The sequence below is a fragment of the Meles meles genome, chromosome 4 (assembly GCF_922984935.1).
Source record: "Meles meles chromosome 4, mMelMel3.1 paternal haplotype, whole genome shotgun sequence".
In the NCBI taxonomy this organism is placed as follows: Eukaryota; Metazoa; Chordata; class Mammalia; order Carnivora; family Mustelidae; genus Meles; species Meles meles.
Genome location: NC_060069.1, coordinates 164,044,052 through 164,062,553, shown reverse-complemented (window position 1 = coordinate 164,062,553; position 18,502 = coordinate 164,044,052). Strand labels below are relative to the sequence as shown.

General features: G+C 50.6%; 1 protein-coding gene across 13 annotated transcripts in view; it reads right to left on the bottom strand.

Moving 5' to 3' along the window:
- PCBP3 (poly(rC) binding protein 3) overlaps positions 1-18,502 on the bottom strand; it is a 246,681-nt gene that overhangs the window by 59,901 nt on the left and 168,278 nt on the right. For 11 of the 13 annotated variants that reach the window (XM_046002832.1, XM_046002831.1, XM_046002839.1 and 8 more), the window contains one exon: positions 3,077-3,207. In XM_046002832.1, coding sequence (XP_045858788.1) covers positions 3,077-3,086 — 10 coding nt within the window. In that variant the 5' untranslated portion in view covers positions 3,087-3,207. Of the gene's footprint in view, positions 1-3,076; positions 3,208-6,868; positions 6,889-18,073; positions 18,092-18,502 lie in introns of those variants that run through there. The other 2 variants (XM_046002837.1, XM_046002836.1) reach the window with 2 other exon arrangements.

The window sequence follows — 18,502 nt, the reverse complement described above, 5'->3', positions numbered from 1 at the left end:
GAGCAACCCGCAGCGGCGCTGCTCAGAACACACGGCCAGCGGCAGCGCGCCGTTCGGAGGCCCACCGAGTCAGACTTTTGTCTAGGAGGTGTGTGTCCTTATATTTTTTTAATAAAAATAGGACCAAACCTTCCACATTCGTCCTGTTTTTCTCATTTAACATTATGGATGAAATATTTTTCTACATATTTAAATCTACACAACAATGATCACACTCCCCACGGTATTTTTTATGATTCTTATTATGTGTAAAATTTTATGCATTTTTATATAGAAAAATGTAACCAATCTGTAATGCTGGTATTTCCAGGTTTTTGAGTTGTTATATATATTTTTTTAAGATTTTATTTATTTGAGAGAGAGAGAGCAGGAGCTGAGGAAGGGGGAAGCAGGCTCCCGCTGAGCAGGGAGCCCGATGTAGGACTTGATCCCAGGACCCTGAGATCATGACCTGAGCCGAAGGCGGACGCTTGACTGACTAAGCCAGCCAGGCACCTTGAACGGTTCTATCAAAGAATGTTTCCACAGCCCTCCTTGGCCAGACCTCCCCCTGCCCCTGTCTTGCTCCATCGGAACACATTATTTACGGATACCCTTCCTGGGTGGAAGGACACGTGTGCCTGAAGCTCGGCCAGGGACATTGCGGTGATGGGGTCCATTCCCTGCACTCCACATGGTGTGGGCAGCTCTGTCCTCAGTGCCCGACTGCGCCCTGAGTCCCGGGGACATCAGCCGCTCGGAGCCAAGCAAGAAGGAGGGTGCTGCAAGCCGGCCTGAAGCCAGCCCTGCCGTGTGTCTGGCCCCACCGGCTACTCCCCACCTCGCAGTGGGTCTCTGTGGAGGACCCGTGCTCACTCCGGGGCAGTCGAGGGAAGGAGCAGCAGAGTCACACACGGCTTGCTCCCGGTCCTAAAGCTCAGGCCATGGAAACCTGGCTCTTGCCCACCAGGCAGCCAACAGTGAGTGCCAAGTGCCACCGAGGGTCGGGGGAGGACTGGACGCTGGCTGGAGTGTCTGGCCAGCGCAGGCCTCGGCCCTCGACAGGCAGGTCTGGTGCAAGGTAAGTGAGTAGTGAGAGTCAGGCCAGAGTCCGGGGGTTTCCACAAGCAAATGTACTGCTTCGGGGCACGCCGGCCTGTTTGGTGCAGGGGGGAAGCAGAGAGAGCCTAGATGGATGGGAAGTGGTACAAAGGAGGGAACGGAAGGAGCAGAGTCACCAGCCAAACAGAAGTGGCTGAGGGTGTGGGGGCCACAGAAGAGAAGGAGGGGTGCAGCCCGGAGGTCCAGAGAACCAACAGATGGGGGCACCTTGGGTGCTGGGGGCAGCCCAGAGAAACCAGGCCAGGCGAGAACTGAGGGTGTGACCTTGGGCAGTTTCGGGGTAGAGGGAGCACTGCAAATAGGGTGGGGGATCCCCATGGGGAGCACTACACCACCCAGGGGTTGGCCAGCTGGGGGCACTCAGGGACTTCAGGGTCACTGGGACATGCTGGGCTCAGTGGATGGTCACTTCCTGGATGGCTGTGGGTTGGCTGTTCTTATTTCCACCCGCTGCCTCTGCAGCCATGTCCCATGCCTGACACGGGGTCAGATGCCCAGACCATCAGGCACACGGGTACCTGGCAAATGGAGCCAGGCAGAGGGCAGGCTGAGGAGTAACGCAGGGCCCCCCAGCATGTGTCCACCCGGGCTGGAAAAGGGGCAGAAAGCCCTGTGTGGGATCCGCTCGGCGCCCAGGTCCGGTGAGCCGCAGCCGGGCCTGGGCTCCAGAGGGGCCTGAAGAACCTGGTCAGCCTGGGCTCTGGTTTGCATAGCTGGTCGCACTCTGGACCACAGCCTGGGACATGTCAGTCACGACAAAGGACCCTTCCCGTCTGGCTCCCATCCAGATCCAGCAGAGTTCAAGTCCACCGTGCCCGGTCACTGACATTCAGCCCAAACAGACACACCTGGGAGCTGACATGGATTTAATCCTCCTCAACAGGAAGAACAAAGAAAAGAGCAAAACAGCACAGGCCGCAGGCTCGGGGAACTGGGTCAGGCACCACAGGGTTAAAACGCTGAGCTGCAGTTCACTAACGGACAAGCCCAGACAGAGACCCCGGGGTGGGGGGGGGGGCAGAAGAGCAGCTGCTCCTGAGAACAAGGGAACCTCTGGGAAGGCAGTGAGGAGCCCCGGCCCGGCCCGTACTGAGTTCTGCGACGCTCAGTGGATGGATGTGCGTGTTTCCCGGACAGCCACGCGGGGGCACGCTACCTCAGAAGCTACGGTGTTTGTGCTGCGAGTCCGGGTTAATAAACAGCTTAAACAGCCAGCGCCGTGTCTCCACGTGAGCAAAGACCCTCGGACGTGTCCTCGAGGCCTGAGCAAAGCCTGTGTGACGTGAAGACACAGGAGCATGAGGCACAGCCGGGCTGGGGAAGCCTTAACCATGTGCACACATGCTCCCACATCTGTACGTGGCGCTCCTTCCCGGCACAGCTGCACACGTGGCACAGCAGCCCTGTACACACGGAAGGACTGTCAGCAGGGCTGGGCAGCAGGAGCTCAGCACAGGGGCCCTGAGCATAAATGGTGCTCATTTACAGGGGACCCAGTCAACAAGGGGATGACAGACCAGCTCTTCAGCGTCCCCACCCCCCAGCGTCCTTTAGAAAATGGTGGGAGGAGGGCCAGGAGGGATAGGAGCAAGGAATACTTAGGGAAAACAGTTCTAAGGGTTCCCATCCTCCTCAAACATTCAAGGGAAAGGCCCTGGATCACATTCTGTCTCAACCCCAGAGTCAGCCAGGAGCTGTTAGTTCAGAGTAATGGTCCTGAAGTTACATATTAACCCAAATGCATTGCGGGTTTCCCACTCTCGCAGGACACGCAACCTTGCTGTCCCTACGTGATCACACGCGGCGTCCGCTGCCTTTCTTTGTTAAACTTCCCGGCACTGCTCCCCATGACGCCACGGCACGGACAGAAGAGGGTCAGACGCATAGCGCATCGCTCCCTGTCCTCAGGCTGACTCTGTTGCCTGCGTTCCTGGTAAACAGACAAGCAAACAGAGGATCCTTCACGGTCACTCACCTTCCCCCATAAGCAGGCTCGAGGGGTCAGAGCAGATCCATAGACAGCAACCGGTTGGACTCACCGTGACCTAGAGCATCACAGCTGGGGCTGGTGACTGACAGGGCGGCTCCGTCCCGCAGCGCAGCTACCTGAAACAACACGGGGTACGTGAGTGAGCACGCCCACGACCTTGCCCCTCGGGCGGAGCTTCCACACAACTGCTTCCTGCGTTCGACAGAGGAGCAGACAGGCCTTCAGCATTCACGTGTAAGGCACGTGCGGGATAAAGTGCCAGTGGGAACGTGCCCTGGGAATCCTGCCTTCTATGTCCCGCGTGAGGCAGCTCGCAACATGAAGAGGCTTCCGTTTCACAAGTGAAAAGCCCGAAAGAAGAGCTTTGGCGGAACCTTATCAACTTTTGAGAAGGGAAATGGAACAGACAAACTTCTACGACAACATTTAGTCCCATTCTCCTCCTCTCCTTCCCACTGATTTCAGAGTAACGGTCACGAAAGTCCACATTAACCCAGCCGCACCGCCGGTCCTCCACTCTCGCAGGACGCGCGACCATGCGGTCTCACCCACCCAGCCCTGCGTCCTGGCGCACACGTTCATCCGGGCAGACCTGGCTTCCGTGCTGCCGGGTGTTTTTCTAGAGACTGTCGGTTTCACCTGGGTCTGCGTTTCCTGACTTTTTACTTTTCGACTTCACTTTGGTTGCCCAAACTGGGATTCAATCCCCAGTCACAAGTACCTACTTTCATTCACTACCCTTTATGCTGTGCCACAATTCCATTCCCGAAGTGTACATTTGGGACCTTCCTGTGAATTGTTGCGACAGACACCTTAAAAGGCTTATTTACGACAGCACCCAACACTTGGAGCTGTGGTCATAGCACCAAAAATAATTAGAAACCTCTGCCCAATGTCTTTGCTTTTCTCCAAGTCAGTCAGGTAACCACTTTCGTCAATAAACCACAGCACTGACTGACTTTGCTCCAAGCTACAATGTCCTACCCATGTACCACACTGCGATTCAAAGTGAAACTAACTGGAGAAAACCAAATTCAAGGAAATTCCATGAAAGGTGCTGGGACGTAAGAACCCCCCCGTCTTTCATATGGGCACCCAAGGCCTCAGTCGGGATGAGTCGAACACGAACACAGTAAAAGGTTCAATGTGTTACTGACTAGAGGACCAGAGAGGCCAGATCGTTGAGGCAGGTCTTAAGGTCGGTCAGTGGGATTCCTCAGAAAGCACTGGAAGCATTTCAGAGGGCGCCAGGAAGATTCTGTGGGAAGGAGTCGTCTTTGCAGCGTACGGTGCTGGGAGAAAGGGACGTCCAGATGCCAACAACGAGCCTCACAGCACATATGAGCGTTAAGTCAAACGCACCGAAGACCTAGACTTGTGAGCTAAACTACAAATGCTTACAGAGAACCTGGGGAAAAGTCTTCACGACGCCGGATTTGGCGATGAGGGTCTTGTGGCTACACCACAAAAAGCATAGGCAACAAGAGCACAACATAAAGTAGACTTAATCAAAGTTAAGAACTTCTGTACTTCGAAGGACACTAACAGGAGAGATCATTCAACCCGCAGAATAGGAGAAAACACCTGTAAATCATGTATCTGAGAAGGGATTAATATCCAGACCTCCAGAGAACTCCTGCAACTCAACAGTGAATTTTCTCAAATGTGCCAAGGATTTGCATACGTATTTCTCTAAGGAAGACGGACAAACGGCTCAAGCACATGAAAAAGATGCTCGACATCATTAGTCACTAGAAAAACGCAAACGAAAACCACAATGAGATGCCACTTTGCCCCCATGGGGACGGCGATAGTAATAACAACAGTAGCAACAGTGACGATAACGAGGAGGAGGAGGGTGTGCAGGAGGAAGAGGAAGAAGAAAAACAGAAAATTACAAGTGTCAGCCACGATCTGGAGGAACTGGAGCCTTCGTACACCGCTGGCGGAACTACGAGATGGCGTGGCCGCTCCGAACCGTCTCGCAGTTTGTCACGAAGCTGAACGTGGAGTTACCGATGACCCACTCCACTCCTACGGGTCCACACGTGAGAGCTGAAAACGTATGTTCACACGAAAACTCATGCAGTCGTCACAGCAGCCGCAGAGTGCAAACAGCCCAAATGCTCTCCCTTGTGAAGGGACAGACACGACGTGGCCTGTGCACGCAACGGAGTGTCACTCAGCCGCGCGAGAAGGCAGCGGGCCTTCAAATGCAACACGGACGAAGCTGGCAAGCACGGGTGCCGGGCGAGAGCGGCCAGACGCGGGAAGCCACACGCAGCACGATCCCATGTAGAAGAGAAGCCCGGCGAGGCGGGTCACAGCCAGGAAGTCGACGGCTGGCTCCCAGGGCTGAGGAGAGGGGACCAGGGCAGGGACTAGCAGCGGGCATGGGGCTTCCTTTGGGACAGTGAACGTTCTAGTCCGAAGTTAGTGGTAACGGCTGCACCCCTTTGTGACTACACTAGAAACTGCTAAATGTATGCCCTGAAAGTGTGGAGTTTGTGGTGTATGAATTACACTCAATTAAAAAAAACAAAGGCAGGGGTGCCTGGGTGGCTCAGTCGGTAAAGCACCTGCCTTCAGCTCAGGTCATGATCCTGGGGTTCTGAGACAGAGCCCCGCCATCGGGCTCCGTCCTGGGCAGGGAGCCTGCGTCCCCTTTTCCCTCTCCGTCTGCCCCTCCCCCAGCTCGTGCGGTCTCTCGCTTTCTCTCAAATAAAGAAATAAGTAAAATTAAACAAACAAACAAAGGTAATCAATACTCCAAAGTTAAAAGAACAACGTAATGAAAGACCCTCCCACGAAACACGCAGAACGAACGTGTGTTCACCGCCCTCTTACAGAAGGGGCGCCTACATCACACGGAACAGACAGGCACAAACTCACAAGTACTCGACAGTCAGGAGAAGAGAGACCAACCACCATGAGCGGTCAACACAATACCGGAGTCTGGAAAGCGGATGAAAACGTGGTTACTAATTTGGCAAAGCCAGGAAAGCTGAAACCCAAGCCTCTGAGGGGAGAGGCCCCCCGGCACAGCAGCCGATTCTTGCCGGTCTTCCAGAATGGCTGCAAAGGAAGGGGCCGGAGGCAGGTGAGGAAAACGGGGTAGTAATTAGAGTTTTCTGTAAGGCGTTCGGCCCCAGAAGTCCTCTGGCTCTTTTCTTCCACGGATAACAGGAGGTTTCGCCTCTGCCAAGTGTGACTCACTCAGGATACAGACTCAGTGACAAGCAGGTCTGAAGATGGTGAAACGCCAAAATTAACACGGGAGCGTAAGGCGGGGGAAAACAAAGGAACAATAAGAACTGCCGCCCGCCCCCAAGAGGCGCTCCAAATTCTAGCGGGCAGGGCTATGACCTCAGTGAGCTGCGTAACAGCAACAGTGCGGTCTTTGACAACAACGTGACAAAACCGGAGATTAATGAACTTTAACCAAAGACTATTCCATTTGCAGTTCATGCCGTTTTAGAAACATCTAAAGGAAACTGGTTTACTTGATGATCAGACACAGCCCTGCTGTGTCACTGGACTGGCAGGAATCATGAGATCGGAGTCTCTACCGCGGCGGGACAAAAAGAGCCATCCGGGCCGTGACCCGCGTCTTCCAGCACCGGCAGCTTTCGGAGCTGGGGACGCCACGCACTGCGTGGAGTTAGAGTGAGACATGAGCAGGGTCCCAGGGAGGAGACACGCTGCTGTTCCCTTCGCGAACGCAGCTGATGTCAGGAGGGAGGGAGATGGAGTTGGGGACGCGATTCCTTTCCTCACCTCCGCGGCCTTCCCTCGCTGTGCGACCCACTGAGCAACAGCAGAAGCAAAGGTTCCGGCGTCTTGCTGACCGCCCGCCACAAGGAATCAGCACCACAGGATGAGTCCCCGGGGACGTCACTGCCCCTTCTGGCACAGGCCAGACCAAAGAAGCCCACTCAGCTGCCAACTACACCCACGCACACACACACTCACACACGTGTGCACGGGGCAAACGCAGCTCGTGCCGCTCGCCAAGGGCTTCACCAGACGGTCTGCAACGTCAGACAACTGGGAGGCAAAGCGCCGCCGACCCGCCGCTCGCTGGGCTTCCTGCACGCTCTCCTCCTGCCGGGAGCATGCGTGAGGAGAGGCTGAGGAGGAAGCAGGAGGTTGCGGGCCAGGGGGTGGGGAGGGCGGGTGTGGAGGACAGACCCGGAGCCACCTGGGGAGGCTGCTCGGGCCTCTGCAAGAACAGGGGCAGGGAAGCCTGTGGGCGACAGGGCTGTCGAGATACCCCTGTGGGGCTCGAGATAGAAAGAGGCAAATCAGACAACAGGGATAAATCCTGATATTTTCACACATGCCCGCTGGCTCCGGTGCGGCCAACAGGTACGGCAGAAAAGCCGGGACAGAACCCGTAAGCCGGCGCAGAGGTAACGTGACTGTCCAAGGGCGGAGAAGAAGAACCCAGAGGCTAGGAGGGCGCATCACTGGGGATTCAGTCTTACGAGGGAACCCAGGCCAGACCAGCAAACTGTCCCTCTGGGGGGAGACGCCCACACGCGCGCCGGAACAGCCCGTGCACTGCAGCGAGAGCGCAGCTCAGACGCGGATCGCACGGCCGGCCCCGCAGACACGGCAGCGAGTGCTTGCGACACTGCGGCCGCGGAGGTACCGCTCCCCTAAGGCCTCAGAGAACAAGCGAAAACCGGCAGTGCGCTAAGTCACCGGGCAGGTGTCAAGAGACTCTGAAGACAGGAAATCAACACTGTGCTCTCCACCCACCAGGCAACTAAACTAGGAATCATTAGCGAAGGGGAACTTTCTACTCCCCATGAACGAAACATTTTAAAAAAGCTTCTGGGGGGGGTGCGCCTGGGTGGCTCAGTGGGTTAAAGCCTCTGCCTTCGGCTCAGGTCATGATCCCAGGGTCCTGGGATCGAGCCCCACATTGGGCTCCAGGAAGCCTGCTTCTCCCCCTCTCTCTCTGCCTGCCTCTCTGCCTAGTTGTGATTTCTGTCAAATAAATAAAATAAAAAAAAAAAAGCTTCTGGGGGCGTCTGGGCGGCACTGTGGATTAAATGTCCAACTCTAGATTTAGGCTCAGGTCATGATCTCAGGTAGGGAGCCCCACACGGGGCTACGTGCTCGGTGTGGACCTGCTTAAGATTCTCTCCTTCTCCCTCTGCCTCTGCCCCTCTCCACCCTGTTAGTGTGCTCACAGACACACTCCCTCTCAATAATAATAGTAATAATGATGATGATGATAGTAAACAGAAGCTTCTCAGTAAGAAATGGATGGAATGACATGATGCAACTAGAAAATAACCAGACCCAGAAACTTGGAACGTGCCGAACTTTGTGGCGAGCGGCCACAGCAGAATTTACAGAAGAGCTTACGGTCTTCGAAGCCTGTATTAGGGACAAAGGGAGGCCAAAAGTTAGTGAGTAAAACATCCAACTTAAGGATTTAGAAAATAACAGAAGTGCCTACAGAAAGTAGAGAGAAGGTAGTAATAAAGAACAGATCGGAAGAAAAGACATGAGCCAACTGAGAAAACATATCCATATAAAATTTAGTTCCTCAAAAAGGTCTAGAAATACACAAGCCTCTGGTGACACTCACAAAGGAAGGTAACCAAGAAGGCACAGGCGTGTTCATGGCTACAAGGAAGACCGGGAACTCTGGTTGTGGACATGATCAAGTCAACAGTTCCCCCATTCCTCCTGCTAATAAGCACAGCGAACTGGACATCAAACACGAAACAAACAAGGGAAAAAACTGGGGAAGCAGCGAGGAGAAGGCCAACCGGCGAGGGTGCTCAGGATTCGAAGAGCCACACAGCAGGGAGACCTGCTCTGCTCCACTGCGTTTCCTTCCTATACATTCCCGAGTGGTCCCTGGGACTGGTCACGCTAAAAATGCTGCAGGACACAGAAAAACAAGTGTCGGCAAAAGTCTGCTCTCTCTCTAGGCCAACGACGGGAACAGGACGCCGAGGCAGCCAGACGGCTTCTCACAGCACCTGCGCTCCCGCAGCCCACGCCCACGGGAGACACACACACACCTACTAGCCCCCATCGCAGCCTAGGCTCCCACCCCTACCTGGCAGCACCAAGGCATCCCCACCCCCCCTGCCCAGGTATCAGGAGACTGAGGGAGGGACCTGGACCCCCAGTCCAGCCGGCTGTGAACAAGGTGCCCCGGCCTGGGACCAGCGGATGCCCACTGAGGTAGGAGATGGACGGCAGACACAGAATACCACACCACATAACCAACCACATAACCAACCTTTCCAGGATGCAAATGAAAATCACTTATTGGGCCAAAAACTAGGAAAAGCTCAACACGAACAAGGAAAGAAAATCAACACATGCCGAATGCTGAGATGACAGATACATGTGAGCCCTCTGATAAGGCTCTTAAAGCAGCCGTCGTAACAAGGCTTCCGCCAAGCGTTCGGGAATAAGCTAAAAGCACGTCTCTGAAAATTCACAGAGGAAAGGAAGCTATGAAGAACCATCGACAGCCAAAGATCAGTGAAATCATCAGCCTCAATACCCCTATAGTCATTACAGAAAGTGAATTTGTAATAAAAAGCTCTAGAAAAAGAAATGTCTAGGCCCAGATGGTTTCCTAGAGAATCTCAATACCCAAAGATGAACAGCAGCCCTAGACCATCTTTCAGAGGAGCCGGACGGAGAATCCCCCACCCCGTGTTGTGAGGCAGACACCATTTGAACACAGGCACAAATAACCCCAAACAGTTTTGTAGCTGGCAAACGAATCCAGCAATGTATACAAGATGTATACACCAGAACCAAGCAAGATTTATCTGGGTACACGAAGCTGGCTCCGTATCGAAAAATCCATCTATATAATCTACCATATCTACAAACCAAAGCATAAAAACCGTGTGATCATGTAAAATGATGCATAAGAAGCATTTAATAAAATTCAACACTTACTGATGATAAAAAAAAATACCAGTGAATTCATGACACAGGAAAGCTACCCCAATGTGATAAACAGCATCTACGAAGCCTATAGTTAACGTCATAGCTAACGGCGACAACATCACACCTAACAGTGACAGGCTGAAGGCTTTATCCCACAGCTGGGAACAAGGCAAGTCCAGCCACAGTCACCATTCTTAGGACACCAGAAGTTCCAGCCACTGTCACAGGCAAGAAAAATAAACCAGAGACATACAGACTAGAAACGAAGAAATAAAACTATCTCTATGTGCAGATGACAATTTTCTACCTAGAAAATCCCAAAGGATCTATAAAACAAAACTCCTACCCTGATAAGTGAGTTCAGAAAGGCAGAATGGAAGAGTAATACACAAAAGTCAACTGCATTTCCAGATGCTAACAGTGACACACATAAGCCAAAATTTAAGACACAGTAGCATTTAAAAACACTCAAAATAAAATGGAATACTCATACACTTAACATATGCAAGATCTGTATGCTGAAAACTGTGAAATATTGATAAAATAAATTTTAAAAACCTAAATAAATGGAGAGACCCATCCTATCCATGGATTGAAAGACTCAACACAGTAAAAAATATCAATTCTCTTTAAATTGATCTAAAGGTTCAGTGCAATTCCTATAAAAATCCTAGCGATGGGGGGCGCCTGTGGGCTCGGTCTGTTGAGCATCCGACTCTTGATCTCAGCTCAGGTCTGGATCTCAGGTCGTGAGTTCAAGCCCTGCACTGGGCTCCACGCTCCGCACGGAGCCTACTTAGGAAATAAAAAAAAAAAAAAAAGAATCCCAGGAATTTTTTTTTGTAGACATAAATAAACTTATTCTAAAATCTATATGGAAAGGCACAGGCCCTAGCGTAGCTTTAAAAATCTTGGAGGTGGGGGGGAGCATAAGTCTTACTTTGTAACTCCAGTTTTCAAGACAGTATGAAGCAACAGAATAGAACAGAGAACCTAGAAAGAAACCCACCCATCCAAGTACTAACCAGGCCCGACCCTGCTTAGCTTCCGAGATCAGACGAGATCGGGCGCGTTCAGGGTGGTATGGCCGTAGACGAAAGAAACCCACCCAAATATGCCCAACTGATTTTTGACAAGGTGGGAAAAAAATTCAATGGAGGAAAAGTAGTCTTTCAACAAACAGTTTTGGGACAATAGGTAATAAAACTTGATCTAGGTCTCACACCTTACACAAACATTGATTCAAAATGGGTCACAGACTTTAGGTACAAAACACGAAACTAAAACTTTTAGAAAAAAAGCACAGGAGAAATATCTTCAGAATCCAGGGTAAGCAGAGTTCTTAGACTTAACACAGAAGGTATAATCGGTGAATGGAAAAATCAATAGATTGGACTTCATTAAAATTAAAAATTTTCACTATGCGAAAATCCCCTAAGAATGAAAAGACAAGCTATAAACAGGGAGAAAATATTTGCAAACCACACCTCTAACAGAAGGCTAGCATATAAAATATATAAAGCATACTCAAAGCTGAACAATAAAATTTTTTTAAAAAAAATCAATTAGCAAACAGCAATACTGGGGCACCTGGGTGGCTCAGTCAGTTAAGCGTCTGACCCTTGATTTCAGCTCAGGTCAGGGTCCTGGGATTGTCTTGTGTCAGGCTCTGCACTCAGCAGGGAGTCTACCTGAGGATTCTTGCTCCCTCTCCTTCTGCCCCTCCCCCTGCTCTCTCTCTCTCCCAATCTCTCTCTCAAATAAATAAATAAATCATTATTGTACCCCTGGGTGGCTCAGTCTGCCTTAAGCATCTGCTTAAGGATCCCAAGGTCCTGGGATCGAGTCTCACATTGGGCTCCCTGCTGCACGGGGAGCCTGCTTCTCCTTCTGCCTGCTGCTCCCCCAGCTTGTGCACTCTCTCTCTCTCTCTCGCCACTACTCTCTCTGACAAATAAATAAATAAAAGCTTTAAAACTAAATAATCTTTAAAAAAAGAAAGAAAGAAAACAGCAATAGAGGTCCACCTCAAGAAGCATGAAAAGTCTCAAACAACGTAGCCTTGCACATAAAGGAGTTACAAAAAAAACAACAAATAAAACAAAACCAGCAGAAGGAAGGAAATAGTTAAGATTAGAGCAGAAGTAAATGATACAGAAGCTAAAAATGTAGTAAAACAGATCAATGAAACCAAGAGCTAGTTCTCTGGGGAAAAAACAAGAAAATTGATAAACCTCGGGTCAGACATACCAAGAAGAAGACAACAGGCTCAAATAAATAAAATCACAAATGAGAGAGAAGTAACAACTGGCAACACAGAAATACCAACCACAGCAGAATATCATGAAAGACTGTGGGTCAACAGAGTGACAACCTGGAGGAAACGGATAAGTTCCTGGAAACACACCAACCACCCAAACTGAAAGAGGAAGGAACAGAAAACTTGAACAGATCAATCACTGGCAAAGAAATTGAATCAATAATCAAAAATCTCCAGCAAACAGACGTCCAGGACCAGATGGTTTCCCAGGGGAACTCTACCGGACATTTAAGGAGTTAATACCTATTCTTCTCAAACTACTCCAAAAAGCAAAAAAGGAAGGAAAACTTCCAAATTCATTCAATGAGGCCAGAATTCCCTGATTCCAAAACCAGACAAAGACTCCACTGAAAAAGAAAACCACAGGCCAATATCCCTGATGAACATGGATGCAACAAGATGGTAGCAAATCGAATCCAACAGTTCACTAAAAAAGTCATTCACTGCAATCAAGCAGGATTTTTAAAAAGATACTATTATTTGCGAGAGAGAGAGAGAGAGAGAGAGAGAGCATGCGAGCATGAGTGGGGGTAGGGTAGAGGGACAAGCCGACTCCTCACTGAGCAGGGAGCCTGAGGTGGGGAGCCCAGGACTCTGAGATCATGATCTGAGCCAGAGGCAGACACTTAACAACTGAGCCACCCTCAGGTGCCCCTCAAGTGGGATTTATTCCTATGTTGCAAGGGTGGTTCCATATTCACAAATCAATCAGTGTGACGTGCCACATCAACACGAGAAAGGATAAGGACTGTACGGTCATCTCAATGGACACAGAAAAAGCATTTGACAAAGTACAACAGCCATTCAGGATAAAAACCCTCCACAAAGCAGGGATAGAGGGAAATACCTCAAGATAATAAAGGCCATATATGAAAACCCCACAGCGAATGTCATGCTCAATGGTAAAAAAAACTGAGACCCTTTCCCCTAAGGTCAGGAATACGACAGGGATGTCCACTCTCACCGCTGTTACTCAACACAGTGCTGGAAGTCCTAGCAACAGCAATCAGACAACAAAAAGAAACAAAAGACATCCAAATCAGTAAGGAAGAAGTAAAAAACTTCCACTACTTGCAGATGACATGATACTCTATACAGAAAACCCGAAAGATTCCACCAAAACCCTGCTAGAACTGACAAACAGATTCAGTAAAGCTGCAGGATACAAAATCGACATATGAAAATCTACTGCATTTCTATATATTGGTAATGAAGTGGCAGAGAGAAATTAAGAAACCAGCCTCATTTACAATTGCATCAAAAATAAGATACCTAGGAATAACCCTAACCAAAGAGGTGAGAGCCCTATACTCTGAAAACTAAAATGCTGATGAAAGAAACTGAAGACGACACAAAGAAAGGCAAAGACATTCCATGTTCATGGATTGGAAGGACAAATATTAAAATGTCTATACCGTCCACAGCAATCTCCATATTTAAAGCAATCCCTATCAAAATACAAATAGCATTTTTCACAGAACTAGAACAAACAACGCTGAAATTTGTATGAAACCACAAAAGACCTTGAAAAACCAAAGTAATCTTGAAAAAGAAAAGCAACAGATATCACAATTCTGGATTTCAAGTTATATTACAAAGCTATAATAATCAAAACAGTATGGTATTGGCACAAAACAGACACACAGATCAACAGAACAGAATAGAAAACCCACAATTAATCTTCGACCAAGCAGGAAGGAATATTCAGTGGGAAAAGGATGGTCTCTTCAACAAATGGTGTTGAGAAAACCGGACAGCCACATGCAGAAGAATGGAACTGGACAACTTTTTTTATGCCACACACACAAAATAAAATCAAATGGATTAAAGACCTAAATGTGAGATCTGAAACCATAAAAATCCTAGAAGAGAACATAGGCAGTAGCTTCTCTGGTATCAGCCGTAACATTTTTCTAGTTCTGCCTCCTGAAACAAGAGAAATAAAAGCAAAAATGAACTATTGGGGCTTCATCAAGATAAAAGGCTTCTGCACAGCAAAGGGAACAGTCAACAAAACTAAAAGGCAACCTACAGAACGGCAGAAGATATTTGCAAATGACATATTCGATAAAAGGTTAGTATCCAAAATCTATAAAGAACTGATACAACTCAACCCCCCAAAACAAGTTAATTAAAACGTGGGCGGAAGACATGAACATTTTTCCAAAGAAGACATCCAAACGGCCAACAGACTCATGAAAAGATGCTCCACAACACTCGGCATCAGGGAAATGTAAATCAAACCACAATGAGATCCCACCCCACACCAGTCAGAATGGCTACAATCAACAACACGAGAAACAACAGATGTTGGCGAGGATGTGGAGAAAGGGGAACTCTAGTATTATTGGTGGGAACGCAAGCTGGGGCAGCCGCTCTGGAAAACAGCATGGAGGGTCCTCAGAAAGTTGAGAATAGAGCTACCCTATGACCCAGCAACCGCACTACTGGGTATTTACCCTAAAGATATAAAAATTTTGATCTGAAGGGGACATGCATCCAGACGTTTACTGCAGCATTATTCACAACAGCCAAGATATGGAAAGAGCCCAAATGTCCACCAACCAAGAATGGATAAAGAAGATGTGGTACCTCCACAACGGGATGTCACTCAGCTATAAAAAGAATGACATCTCGCCATTTACAATGACATGGACGGAGTTAGAGAGTATTATGCTACGTGAAATAAGTCAGTCTGAAAATGACAAACACCATATGATCTCACTCGTATCTGGAATTTAAGGAACAAAATAAACAAGCAAAGGGGAAAAAATAGACAAAGCCAGAAACAGACTGTTCAGTATAGAAAACAAACTGATAGTCCCCAGAGGGGAGGTAAGTGGGGGGATGGAGGAAACCGGTGATGAGATCTAAAAAAAAAAAAATCAATTAGAAATTGAGAAAAAAGGGGCGCCTGTGTGGGTCCGTCGGGTAAGCGTCTGCCTTTGGCTCAGGTCATGATCGCAGCGTCCTGGGATCAAGCCCGCGTCAGGCTCCTTGTTCAGCGGGGAGCCTGCTGCTCCCTCTGCCTCCCACTCCCCCAGCTTGTGTGCTCTCTCTCTCTCTCTCTCTGACAAATACATATTAAAAAAGAAAAGAAAATGAGAAAAGGTCATGAACAGACATTTCTCCAAAGAAAACATATGAAAGGGAAAGAAGCCCGTGAAAGCACTGTTTGGTATGATTAGCCGTGGGGGAATGCAAACGCAGACCCCAGAGACGGATCGGCGAACAGCTCTGGAAACCGGCGGTAACACCAAGTCCTGGCAAGGACGGGAAGACCTCACAGCTCCCAGACGTCACGGTGCAAACGTAAACTGCACGGCCACTCTGGGAAAACCGCTTAATGTAAAATTAACATTTCCGTGCTCAAGAACCCAGAAACTCTACTTTTGATCACCTGCGCCAGAGAAATAAAAGCCTGTGGACACGGAAGCCTGGGCCCGGAGAGCTGCATTACAAGAGGCATAGACGGGAAGAAGCGGAGGGTCGCTGGGCGGGTGGGGGCGCGGACCGGCTCGGCCCACGGCGCGGCACAGACGGCCGCGAGGTGCGGCTGGGCGACCGGGACGGAGTGCGGGGCCTCACGGGCGAGAGGAAAGCAGGCACTAAAAGGCTGCGGATGGTGTGACTCCATTCCTAGAGCACTTCTGAGATGACGTGATTCTAAAGACTGAGGGGAGTTACCGGTTCGCAGGGGAGAGGCGGGAGTGCGTGGAGGGAGGACTTCAGGCCCCACAAGGCAGGTCCCAGCGGTGACGAGGGCGGCAGCTCGAAACTTAGATGGGGGCAGGGGCTGTGCACATCCACGTGGGGCAGCGAACTGCGTGGACCCTGACTCCGACTGCTCTATCGTCGCTGCTGCCGTCGCCGTCGCCGCTGCGCTTCCCGGTGCTGCTGTCGCCTCCGCCACCAGCGCCGCGGCCGCGGGGCTCCGGCCTCTGCTCCTGCTGCTGCTCCACCCCTGCTGCCGTCGCCACGACCAGTGCGTCCACTCGCGCTGCCGTCCAGCCGGTCCCACTGTTCCCACTCCGGCTCCGCTGCCGTCCCGGCGGCTGCTCTCACCGTCATAAGTCACGGCCGCCCCCACTGTCACTCCTCGTCCTCCCCCCCACGCACACGTGCACAGACACGCACAGGCACGGGTAAAAATCGGTAACACCGGAATGGGGTTTGAAGTCTTCGCAGCGCTGCAGCACAGTATTTCCTGGGTTTTCGTGTTGTACCAAAGTCACATAAGGTGTCACCACGGAAGAAGCTGCGTAAATGTTACAGGAGACCCTGCACCGTTCTCACTACCTCCTATGAATCTGTGGTTACTTCGGAATAAAAGTTAAAAATGATGTTTCAGCAGAGCTGAGAGAAGGCACAGAGAAATCCTGGTAAGCACAAAGCTACAAAAGCCAGTTTCACAGGTAACAGACTGTGCAGGACCGAAGAGATTTTATGAGCCGAGGCGAAGCCGTAGGAGATGGTCCCCAACGTCCCACACAAACCAGATGGGAAAGGCGAGAGCTGAGACGCACACGCTCACCGTGCGGCCGCTGACCTACATTCACTCCGGCTCCGAGGAGAAGGGAGGGGCTGGCGCAGAGGCTCCTGTGCGGGGACAGAGCTGGAGAAAGACCCAGAATCTGCTGACCCAGGCCCCCGACCCCTTGCAGCAAGACCGCTGGAGGAACCCACGCTGGACGCATCAAACAGAATCTCCAGAAAACAGACAAAGACGAGATCTTAGAAGCAAACCAAGAGGTAGATGAGACTGGTTTTGAAGGGGCAGCAGTGAGGCGGAAGGCTTCGTTCTCAGCCAAAACCGCAGGCGCCGGGACGGAGGGGAGTCCGATGCAGGTGCTGGGAGTCGCTCGCTCCCGCGTGTGGTCGCCCTTGGCGGATGAAGGCGAATGAAGGCATTTCCAGACGGTCAGAACCTGGGGACCCTCTCCCCCCGCGCACCCACTCCACAGGAGGTCACGATGGGTGGTGTTCGGGCAGAAGAAAACGGCCGCAGAAAGAGCACCGGATTTGCAGGAGGAAACAGGACAATAAAATGTAAAACTATGAGCAAAAGGAAACGAATACCAACCACATAGGACAATAGTGATTACTTGTTACTTACTCCCATAATTATGACATCTCCTGGGACTTAAATATATGTAGAAACTCACTGTGGTGGTCATGGGACAGGGTAGCTTTTTCTTTCCTTTTAATTTTCAAAATTCCTTAAAAATGCCCAGATGCAGTGACAAGATTAACGAAGAAAAGTCCCTGTGACGTCTTCAGTCCAGAGCTCAGGGGTCCATCGAACCCGAAGAGCAGGGGCAGGTGTGGCCCACACACGGCGCAGGTCCCAGCGAGTCGCCGCAGGCACGCACTTGGAGGACGTAGTGGGGAACGGCCCTTTGAGCCACGAAACGCACAAAGTCCCCACAAGTACTAACATCCCCACAAAGAAACAGGGCCTCACACTAAGTGGGAAACTAGTGAATATTCTGAGAGCAGACAGAGAAGCCCCGGGAAGTTTGTGCTGAACCCAAGTCCCCCCATTCTGGGAAAGTGGGAAAAAAAAGGAAAAAAAAACTGGAGAAAGAAAGGAGGAAGGGAGGGACGGCAGGAAGGCAGGAAGAAAGGAGGACAAGGAACCATTCAGGAACTTGTAGGAAACTTAAAGCATGCTGAAGGGCTCCAAGTCTGCAGGAACCTTAAAAACGTACAACAATGCTCACTTTTGGAGAGAGAAGCATCTGGAGAGAAAACAAACCCCATGAGCCACAAGTGAAGCTACTGGAACACAGGAGGCTTCAGAGAAGGGAGTGGGCGGGGAGGAGGGCAGCATCCGGGTGTTCTGCCGAGCACAGCACGGACCATGGCTGAGGGTGCGGGCACGCCGTGGGAGGCAGCGGGTGTGGAGCACTGTCCCTCCCTGCACGACAGACGACGTCCTCCTGGAGCAGCAGTGACGCCCACCAACAGGAAGGCCTGCGCCGGGGCCACTTAAACACTACTTCATGGCAGCAGGGAAGGAGAACGCCTTTGGTCCCTACAGCTAGGGAAGTTATTCTGGCCCATTCCCAATTCCTTTTCAGGAACCTCTTCCCTAACCCCCTATTTAAAAACAAGAGGCAAGGAATCATGATCAAATCCCGTAAAAATGT